Raw genomic sequence first — 11,482 nt, forward strand, 5'->3', positions numbered from 1 at the left:
CAATGTTCATTATTCGCTTAGCGGGGACACAAGCTGCGACCATGTGTTTGCATTTCATCGATTTTCGTCTGAAAATCCGGGCGCAAAGTCCTCCGCGATGGACAAATTTCAATTTATCGATTAGGGTGGAACCGAGGCACGAAAATGATCCTTTCCGCGCACTTTAATGTCTCGATGCTGAACGCCGGCTGTAATTCTCGCGGAAATGGCGATTTTACGAGCGTCTGTAAAAATTCGTAATTGAACTGTCGTGGATGGGCGATCAAACGTCGGCTCAGCAACGCGGAGCGTTTTATTTTCCCGCATCTCGCGAACCGGATCTTCAGTGGACTACATCGACGGAGAGACAGGCATAGAAAGGAAGGAAAGGAAGGAAACTCCTTCCGTGGATTATTATTTACGTTAACGACGATGATTAAACGACAGCGTCCGCGAATGTGATCGTTTAACCGATTCGACTGTCAAACTTTGAGATCGCGAGATACGCGGGTCCAGGTCAGTTGCAGACCTTCTCTCCCTTTTTTCTCTTCCCTTTTTATCCTTTGTTTTGTAATATCCATTAAAAGATTAAAGTTTTAAATGGATTCCAGGTCAAATTTACATAAAGCTATCACGTATAATGGATACAGTGAACTTTGCCATTGCGTGTTGCTTTACGGAAGCAACACGACGATAAAACCGTCCCACGTTTGGCGTTTTCGCGTGCATTTAAAATTTTTTTATCGCGAAAGTGACTCGACTTCAGCCGGCATTATTTTTTCCACGCTAGGAAATCGTGTAACCGCGGGATGCATATTTCCCCGGGATTCCCTTTCCCGCAAGCCGAAACGTACTTCCGTGCTTATGCAACTTCCGTTGATGGCTCACCTCGCAGAAAACGCGTGGCGCCAGCCGCGGCGAAAAGCTGCCGATGATGATCCTCGTGTCCAAGTCCTGCAAACGAATAAAACGTCGTTTCAACGAGGCGGACCGTCCTCTCTCGAGCTCGTCTCGAGCGTCGTCCCGTCTTTCATACGACTTTATCGTATTAGAGCGGACAAGCAATTACTTATGAACTGTGATTAAAGACGCACGGAGTACCGCGCTTAATCGAATTCTCCTTGCTCGGCGCGCCTTGATGAGCTCTAATGCACGATAAATACTTTTTCGGAGAACTTTGTCATGCATTGTGACGTTAATTTTAAAGCGATCGGAGGGCCCGGAGGTAAGTTCTACCGCCGTCGAGTGGTTCGCGTTGAAATTTCACGAGCGAAATCTGCTCCGGTATATACGTGTCCCGCGTTTCAAACGAAGCAGCAGACTGGCCAGGTAAAGATTTCCAGCGCGAAGGAGACGAAATGGCAGGGCTAAAAACGCAACTATGCAGCGCGTGGCCGCAAATCTCCGTGGCAAGCCCCCTCGGTGGAAAAAATTCAATGAAGTTTAAGCGTGTCTTACTTTTAAAGTTTGCAGCTGTTCCTTGTAATCGTTCTCCGCGAACGTGATGGTGGCGGTGCACGTGATATTCGCCTGCTCCAGTTCCGTGACTAGATCGTTCACAGCCTGAAACGAAAAAGCAACGCTACAACGTGCTCGCGGTCGAGCAGGAAGATGTCAAAGTTACGCGAGGTAGCTCGTAGCCACTGTTCCACGATGTAACCGATCCCGCTCGTTATATATTTAACCACGGATTACTTATTCCAACTACGTCGAACGGATTAAAGTTTAACAGCTGGCTCATACGCGATTCGTCTCGTGGGAATTTCGGCTGGCGTCATGGCGATCTATTAAAGCAAACGGGTACACGAGAACGGCGTTGAACAGAGCGTGTCTTTGATTAAACTTGTCCCTTACTTCGAATCCTGAGCTTACCAAAGAGTACATGTCGCCGGTCTGAGAGAGCGCCGTGACGGTGTCCCAGCCGAAATGCTTGATGAGAGCTATCCTGGCCGAGTTGTGACTCGAATCCGGCGCGACTGTACGTAAGAAAAGCGGAAATTCGGTAGAATCCGAGAGGGCAGGCGCGGTGGAACCGAAGGAGACTTGTATCACGTTCCAGTAGGGCACGATTTTGGCTAAGGTTTCCGTGACCTCGGAGCAGGCGGTGCCCAGCAGCAACGGTATCAGGTCGTTCTTCTTCGACGAGTAGAGAGCGTGGAAGAACCTGTCGATCGCCACCCCCGGGTCGCACTGGAACAGAAACACCGCGTGTAATACTTGGCGCACAGAAATGCTGTAGCGCGATAAATCGACGGGTTTATTCCGCTTCGGGAAAATCTCGTATCGTTATATAAACACGGACTGGCGATTTATGGAAGGCGTCGACGGCGTGACACGGCGAAATTGTGTCTGTGAAATCGGTGGTGAAAGAAAGACGTGCCTCGCATAGAAAGTAAGCAATTATAAGGCAGCGTGTAACGAAAGGCAAGAAAAAGAGGAAAAGGATCGCGGACACTTTGGCCGGATCGATGTACGTGTATAGGTGTACGTTCGTAAGGAAGGCGAGGTGAGAGATGGCGAACCAGTGAGCCTTAACGAGCAATTATTCAACGCGAGAGGGTGACTAGGGCGGACTAGAAAGCTCGCATATAGTCGAAGAGACCGTCTTGTATACCGTGCAATTCCGCGAGGTACCGAGACGCAAGAAAATACAGACTTTTCGCGTCGAGCTTCGATTCCGAGCTCGAGAATCGAGTATTCTTCCTATCTCGTTGCGCTTTCATTCCATTTCGTCTCGAGGCGTATCTTTTTCCAAGCAGATCGAAATTTCGTTAACGATTCTCTACGAGAAATTCTCCGTTCGACGCTGATTCGCTGCAAGGACGCGATTGCTCGCACGACGAACTCCATTTGTCATGTATATCCATAACCTTCGTCGGCATCTGTGTTTACACGAGAAGAACACGTTTCGAAACGCTCGACTCGATTACGTTCAAACTCGTCATTTCGAGTCACTCGCGTTCAAACGCACGCGTTACGCGCGACGCGGGTGCTACGAAAATCGCGCGCGCTTCTTCTAAACGCCGTTAGAAAGAATGTTACAAAGGAGGCAGGCGCGCGGAGATTAAAATTACAGATTCCACGCCGCCACGTTTCGAGATCCAACTTTCCCGAAGGAATTCACAAAGGAGTTCAAACATCGCGGCGCAGGTCACAAGCTCGCGTGCCTCTACCTTGGACCGATATACATATAAACGCAAGAACGCCGTGAAAGTTTCGCAATGAGAGGCCGACCGTGGAACGACGCGTTTAATACGAGTGAATTAAATGGTTCACATTTTTACCCCGAAATCGAGCGTATTGATCGAGGATCGATGCGGCTGGAATTTCCAACGCTTCCCTTTAATTTTCTTATCGCAATCAACGCGTACGTGACCGGATTTTTATGGAATTCACGGCCGTAAGGGATTTGTAGAATCTCTCCTTCACATACGATCGACGCATTTCAAGGGTTCCGCGGAGATCTGTACGCTTGGCAGGGGAAGCTCAATTACGCCAGTAATAATTCCGCGTCTCACGGCTTTCAGCTTCCTCGCGTATTTTCACGTTCGGACTCACTCGTCGCGAGCTTTTGTTTCCCTCTACGTGAAATCCATACGTTGATCGAGACCTATGAGCGGAAAGATTGCAACGGATTCTTATATCCCTCTGTTGGAAACTCTCTCGACAGACTTCTTGACAGAGATCACGGTGCTTTACGGGAAATTTAAAGGATATTGGTCAGATGGTTGAAACGCATTAGTTATCCGACGACTGGATATTACGCTGCCATACGAAACAAACGACCTATACGAGCATCATCGCGAGGAGGGAGCAAAATGTCACGGCAAGAAAACACGGGACAGGGATGTATAGAGGAAAATTCAGGGAGAAAAATGGGACGTGACTTATTTCCGTCGAATGATTTCGCAGAAACGAGGATTCCAAGACAAAGTCGTAAGTCGGCTAAATGAATGCGTAAGCTCGAGTAATCTTGCACGACGGAGGGCTTATTTAAAGGACAGCAACCGCTATCTGTTTCCTGCTGGCGAAGCGTTGACACAAAATAGATAGCATTGCTCGCTGAAAGGAAGAGGCGACAACAATATCGGCGTGGAAGGATGAAAAGTCTGATACACCTACGAGGATCCTTCGAGCGTCAGCAGCGAGGCATAGCCGTGCAGAAATTAGCGTTACGTATTCAGGACTTTTGCCACGTTGACTGCGATATACGGGACGCTTTGCATAATCCGAATAGCACGTACCAAACGCTTACGTTTACCGGTCTTAAACGATTCTGAGCAAGTTCCGCGAGTACTCGGGAGAATTCCAAGTCGCGTCATAATCGGGCCCAACTACTTATGGAGAACTCTATCCCGTTGGTGGCTGTTGACAGAGGACAATCGCGGACGCCGTAAAGCGTGGGGTTGTTAGAAAGTTTCAGCAACCCTGCGCCATTGTATCCCCGATAAACTACCATTATCGGGCTAACGACGAACGGGGCGGCAAAGTGGCGTTAAATGGATATAGATTCTGCAGTCTGTTACGCTACTCGCCAGCGAGAACTTTGACAAAATATTTCTTCGCGCATCGAGTCGATCCACGAAAGCTGTCCCACGCGTGAAGCAAAAATAATGTTCCCGGTTCGTTTCAACTTCGTCGCAGGCCGGTGATATATCAATTTAGAGCCGACGGTTGCCTAACACCGTGGCCTGTGGATAGCAGAAGGGTTTTTAGGTTACGCGACAGCTCGAGCAATCGGTTCGAGCTAACGCCTGTGTTTATTGAATTTTCGCCCATTTTACCTAGCTGCGATACGGATTTATGACGCAGCGTGCACACGCCTCGTAAGTTTTGACAGCGTAATCTTAAATGAACTAAGTTCGCGCTAAGGTTAACGTTTCTGAGCAAAAGCGCGCAACTTTGTTTCGCAGCTGGATTATATCACGGAATGACACAACTTCGCGTCCGCAGACTCGAGTGTTATTCCAACTTGGAGCATTACAGCGCAGTACTTTTTAGTACTCGCGTTTCCTGTCATCGTTTAAACTTCTCGCGTTGGTCCCGAATAAATTAGTATACTCTAGATACCGTGTCACTCCGCGGAATCAAGGGACACGCGCAAAGAGGCATAGCCGAGTTCTGCCTTAAAACTCCATTCGTGCAAACGTCGTTCTTCGTTTACCGAAAGATTATCTCGGCGATACGTTTCATCCGGAGTCCGTCGAGCTATTCTCTAACCGGAAATCGATTATTTAGTCAGGCAATTAATATTAAACGATCGTTTCGCGCGTCCAGATGATGCTCGTTGTAACGAGGCAAGATTATCAGCCGTATTTTATTTGGCCGGAAACGCGCGTCTTTAATGTCCTCATAATCCTGTAACTTCGTTTGTTTAATCGCGCATTTCATCAAACTCGTTTCCCTCGTTTCTAGATAGCCGTTTAAAAACTGCCTTGCTCGCGTTTTCGCTCAAAGCATTCATACGCTCGGTGCCCGTGCATTATTAGATCGGCCCAACAGAGATTACCGATCGAGTCTGCAAATTTTTATCGATATCCGCGCGCGTCACGCGTTTGATTCTCCTCGGTTAACTAACCATGACAAGCCAATTACCGTCTACGTGGTTAATCATCGCGTACTCACGTAATTGCCGGATCGTTTCCGTCCGCCGTACGCTATTATTCTCTCTCGAAAAGTTGAACGACTAGTCGATCGTTAAAATTCGGCGAGGAATTTTGCAACGCGGAAAAATATGCCTGCCTCTCGTACGATTGCGCGATACTCCGTGAAACCTCTTTCATTTGTCACTATCGCGACCGATGGCGGAATCGATAGACCGTACGAATAGGACACGACAGCGGATGGAAGTACCGGGCCTAGGGTGCTCTTAACGATAAATTCGGGGGAAAAGGGGGCTGAGGAAGATGACGGAACAAGGGGTAGACGGGTACACGTGATCTGTGAATTTTTTAGCAGCTGTCTCACTGGATATATCCGCGGTAATTGATCTCTGTTTTTCGTGGCTATTTCTCAAACGAAGCATCGTTGCAACGATGCCCATAAACCATGGCCCAATCGCGTAAAGTATGGTACGAAGGATTTCTTGGAAAAGGTCACGGAACGAAATATATATCTCGTTGGAAAATCAAAGCGATTCTTCTTTGCTTTACTCTCGTCTGCCTTATTTATACCCTGTCACCGTACTTTAGCCGCGATATCGCTTTCACGAAGCAATTTTTCGAGCCTCTCCTTTCAACCACGGGTCCTCCCGTGCGAACAGGCCCCGCCATTAGCAAACTCGGGTACTTCGTATCGAGAATGAAAGTCTGATCGACGGTTACGATCGGAGTGAGCGCGATCATAAAAGGGTGCAATAAAGAAATTGAAAGCCCCGGAGATAAAGACATTCGAGGTGATGCCAGTAGCGGCCGATTTATTATTTGACAAGCGCCTGTCTGATCATTGACTTTCCTCTTCCACTTGGACGTACAACGGAATTCCCCTCAAAGTCACTAAAGGTTCCTCGAGATATCTACCTTTATCGCCTCGAGTCCCCTTTCTAGCAGCCACTGATCTTTCAATCGGACCCTATTTTTCCCTAATACAAACATCATGATCTGTGCCCTTTTCAAGAACAGGGGCAAAGCGAACCAAGCGTGAAACGTAAATACGAATTCTGTCAGACCGTTCTTTACGTCGACGAAGAAAAAACGAGTAATCGGTCTTGAATACGTCTCGTGAAATAAGGCTTCCCGTCTGGCGTTTAATAACGCTCGAGCTTTTCATAGCTGGTTTATTTCATTTTTATCAGAGCATTGGAAAGTTTTTTGCGTTTGGGCTTGTCCTCGGAGAAAATCTCCAAATTTTTTTACAAATCGTATCCTCCGATTGGCTTACGAATCGATAGCTAAATTGACTCGAATAGCGGCGAAGGGAAAATATGAAAAGGGGAATTGGGAAAGAAGAAAAATGGAAAAGGGCAAAAGGTGGCGAAAGACGAGGGTGTACAGTCGGCTCGATCAAAATATCACCGTAGCCGAAACATTTCTCAATTTTTCTGACTCACGCGAAACCTCTATGACGTGCAAATACGTTATTTTCTTTCACCATTTTGTACCTCGTTTAATTATAATTAATGTCGCTCGATTTTTTCAATTGGTTGCGGGCAACGTTGATAATTGTGGCTCGATAGATGTGGTTTCGCCGCAAAGTGGTATCTATACGTGTCCGAATTAACCCTCTCGGCGTTTTCCAATTCCTTTATATTTATAGCGGGCCAATCATCGGACGAGGAGTCGGAGATAGTTCGATAAATAAATAATTGTTAATATCGAAGTAGCTCGATAGGTCGATGGTATTATCGAACGTGCAACGTGTACGTTTCCTGATACGGTTTCGACAACCTGCGATGGTATCCTTTTTGGCAGGGAACACGCACAATAGCTACATAAAGCTGTCTTATCTTTTAGCACGTGAAGCAGAATAAATGATAGGAGATAGTTTCTATGAAAACCTGCCCGATCGATATGCGTGTTTCTACTTTGAATAAATACAAAAGTGCTTTCGTTCAACGCACACTTGCGACTGTGCTGCGTTAACTCGCTTTTCGAGATTTCAAAAAGCTTTTGCCGCGCTTCACGGCAAAAAAATTGTTGTCGATAAATTTGAAAGCGTGGCCACAGGTTTTCCAAACTTTCTCCACCTTTTTCTATTCCCTTTTTTTTCGCGGCTTAATCCAATAATACCGGTAGGTGCTTTTCACGATAACCTACCTTCCGAAACAGAGTTTCGCTTTAATCCTTATACCATAGAGACCTAATCCCTTTTCGTAAAATTGAAAAATTTCCGTGTTGCCCGCTGTTATCTCATTTATTAGCATAGTCGTGTAGATTCTGTAGCGGTACCCGACATTGTATCCGGCTAATTAGCATGAAACCGAGAACGAGCCAGGGATATAGCACCTTCTTACGCGGAGTATCAAAGTCGGCCGCGGTGAAAGTAAAATCTTTACTTTATTTGCCAGTGTATCCAAGCTCGAAATAGAAATCTTATTTTCCATTCTACAAGGAAAACATTTTAGCCAGAGACAACGGGTTCCATTCGCCGCGTCACACAGTCTAGTTAGCGCCGCGGTCGAGAATTGGAAGAAGGACGAGGACAGCCAGCTCTGTTATCGCATTACCACGCATGCAAATTTTCGTGGAACGCAAACAAATTAACGGGGAATATTCGGGGATCAACGCGAGAACGTTCCGCTGATAAGCATTTGTTTAACGCAAATTAAAAGTATGCGAAGAGAAAGAGAAAAGCGGGACGACAGCTCGGAAAATAGTATTCGGGGGAAACGCGAATTTTTTCCGCTGCCTGATGAAGACGACCACCTTTCGAGGACTTGGCCAACGCGGGATTGGTTAAATTACGAATGGCCTACGGCCGTTCCTCGTTCCAAATCCCATTTTCATCGAGGTGCTCGTATTCACACGCACACGGCAAGCAAAGAAAACGTAAAACGTTCTGACGACGCACTCCGGTGAATTCAGCAAAGGCACACAAATGCCACGTGACGCTCGGGGCCCGTATATAACGAGACTGTGTCAGAGGGAAAAGGAAGAACCGCGAACGTCGAAACTGCAAAATGATCGGTGTTTTGTTTGAACCGTGTAAACTGATTTACAAAGGGAGAAACACTCTCATTGCGTTAGCTTAACGCGATTTGTTGCGAGTTTCCACCCCACGAATGAGAGCTCTTCGCTATACCCTCCACCTTCGACTCCACCATCTTCTTTGGAATAATCATCAAAGACCGTTAATTTCCTAACAAGTGCCAATTTATCTTCCAACGCGCTTTATGCCGTCGTTTACTACGGGTTAACTTGTGCTCCTCAGAGGAGCAGAGTAGAACAAAAGATTCATGGACGAGATCTAATTTAAATTCGATTCGGGTAAATTCGCCACCACGAGCACGCGAATACTCTTAGAGAAATATTAATTCGCGCGAATGAACGGGCAATCACTTTCTACTTGTTGAGTCGATTCTTTTCCTGTTCGCCATTCTTGTACTTTCCGACCGCTTGCCTGCGAAGCATCCCCTGGCATAATTCACTCGTCTCTGTTCCCGCTGAGAGAAATTACATTTTCGAACGCGATAAGATTAAACGTAGTTTTGCGTGAATTACTCTTGTTCCCTGTTCTCTTTTTTGCACCGCTTTGTACATTGTTTTTCGTCCCTGCAAAGGTACACGGCCAAACAATCCGCGCCGCTAATGTCAGCACGCTGTACCCTCGCAGGCGGAAATTATCGCGAGAGGCAACAGTTTTCAGCGCGGTTTTTCCTACTCGGACTGACGCAGCTACGAGATGTACAAGATTCGAGTGCGCATTGTTCCGATCAAACAAAGTGGAGCGATTTAATTGCTCATCGTGGAGTCACATTTTTCCCCGAAACCACCCCCGTTACACGGCTATCGACGACGCGTTGACGAGACTACGGAAACCGCCGGTTGATATAAGCCGAAACAAAATTTTCCAGACTGGGAAACAGCTCGACAAGCGTTGCACGTGGTCAGGTCAAAAAATAATAAAACTCGGGGACGCGGTTTAACTTCAATTTAATACGCACTCTCGTTACGACGCGGAATTTTCCTTTGCGCGAGTCACAGTTTCGCGTGCACGTGGCAGAAACAAACTAGAGCCGAAATTTTAAATGGACGTAATTTGCAAATTAACACGGAGCTAATTTAGAAGTGAAATTTTGACCCACATAACGCGCAACCTTTCGATGAATTTGTTGCAAACATTCTTTCGCGGAAACCGCCGCGAAATTAGCAGGAACGCGGAAAGTTTGAGATGCAGCCGCGCGGAACAGGTGTTTACGTATGTACATGGAAGAAAAACTGGTTGGGGAAAATAGTCGATGGTAATTATAAATAACGAAACTGTTCTGGTATGGTATTTCATACCGTTTCGAGTTCTACGGAACTGCGAAATCGTCTTTTAGGCCACGAAGAAGAGACTAATTTTAAGAATACGTATGTAGGAATACTAGGGTTTGATAGCGAATGCAAACGAGCACTTGGGTCTACATAGTTGATGATGGACAATAAACAGCAGCCTAGAGTTCGGGCCAAATGTTTAGAGTGACGTCTGGAGTGCACGTGGGAAGACGAGTGACCGAATAAATGGGATATTTATGACTATCGAATGCAAATGAAGAGCGGAAGGCATCTGAGTGTTTAGGGTACGTGATCTACCGAGAGCGAGGCTATAGAAGCAGGTTAACGCTAGAACTACCAACCCAGTCAAAATGACTGGTCCCAGAATTTTCCATTTTGCAATCATCGAACACATACACCTGCTTTAAGAATAAAATTGGTATCAACTCGTATTAAGAAAGAACCGTAATCGATATATTCACTCGTGTTCATCGTACCGCTGAAATTACTATAATCTGTGCACGTTATGGTTAGGAGGTACCCATTAAAGATCGGTAGTTCTAGGGCTAACAATATTTGTTACAAATCCAGTGAAATTCTGGTTACAGGATAGCTTACAATGTCGCCATAGTGGCGACAACAGAGTGCAAAGGGTTACAAAATGGTGGCCATTGAGAGTATTCTATATAATAACGTAGCATTTCATTTTCATCGGTTCTTCTGCTAAATGTATACTGGTATAATATCTATCAGGAAACACACGGTAACCCCGTGTTTCGGGAATTTTATCTAACACCAAAGCTACCGACCCAGTGAAAATGACTGGTCCCAGAATTTTCCTTTTTGCAATCACCGAACGCATACACCTGCTTTAAGAATAAAATTGGTGTCACCTCGTATTAAGAAAGAACTGTAATCGATATATTCACTCGTATTCATCGTACCGCTGAAATTACTATAATCCGTGCACGTTGTAGTTAGGCACTCATTAAAGATCGGTAGTTCTAGTGTTAATGAAGACAGAGTGCAAGGTTTAATGTGGGTGCAAGAGCTGTTCTAGGACAGTCCTTTACGGAGTTTGAAGAAGAGTCGATGTGAGAGTATTAGTTGCGTGATCATAGTTCAGTTATTAGTCTAGTCTTTTAGTTTGTATTTTACTCCTAAGTCTCATTTAGCTCGCAATAAATATATGTAGGATACCAAAGGAAATCGCGAATCGGCTATTGCCAACAAAAGCAAATTGTAAACCGACCGATATCTTCTAGAAGCAAATCGAAAAGTTATTCCATATAACGAAATTAAATTGCGCGACTCCTCTACGGGGAGGTGAAGCGTCGGTTAAGGAAAGCATAAAAAGCGTGGTCATTGACAAGCAAAACAGAGTCCTTGGAAATCGGTTGTGACCAGAACAAGCGTGAGTCGCTTGGTGTTTGAAAGAGAGTTTTAAAAGAGTGCGTCTTTGCGTGTTTTCGTTATCTCGGTGTTCTTTCCCCGAGTTAAATCAGTTTACGAGTTTTGAGTTTGTGTTATCGCGTTCCTGTTCTTTCGTCAATTTTCGGTGTCTCAAGACCAGTATTCGCCATCCTACA

At 45.9% G+C, this 11,482-nt stretch overlaps 1 protein-coding gene across 1 annotated transcript in view; it reads right to left on the minus strand.

Annotated features, from left to right (window-relative positions):
• The window catches only part of GABA-B-R3 (gamma-aminobutyric acid type B receptor subunit 3), a 36,028-nt gene that overhangs the window by 18,416 nt on the left and 6,130 nt on the right, over positions 1-11,482 (minus strand). Inside the window, exons 3-5 of the mRNA XM_017904641.1 lie at positions 1,852-2,169; positions 1,438-1,542; positions 868-933 (exon numbers count right to left, since the gene is read on the minus strand). Of these exons, the coding sequence (XP_017760130.1) occupies positions 868-933; positions 1,438-1,542; positions 1,852-2,169 (489 nt within the window). The remainder of the gene's footprint in view (positions 1-867; positions 934-1,437; positions 1,543-1,851; positions 2,170-11,482) is intronic.

Source organism: Eufriesea mexicana, unplaced genomic scaffold, assembly GCF_001483705.2.
Source record: "Eufriesea mexicana isolate 0111107269 unplaced genomic scaffold, ASM148370v2 scaffold2928, whole genome shotgun sequence".
NCBI classification, from domain to species: Eukaryota; Metazoa; Arthropoda; class Insecta; order Hymenoptera; family Apidae; genus Eufriesea; species Eufriesea mexicana.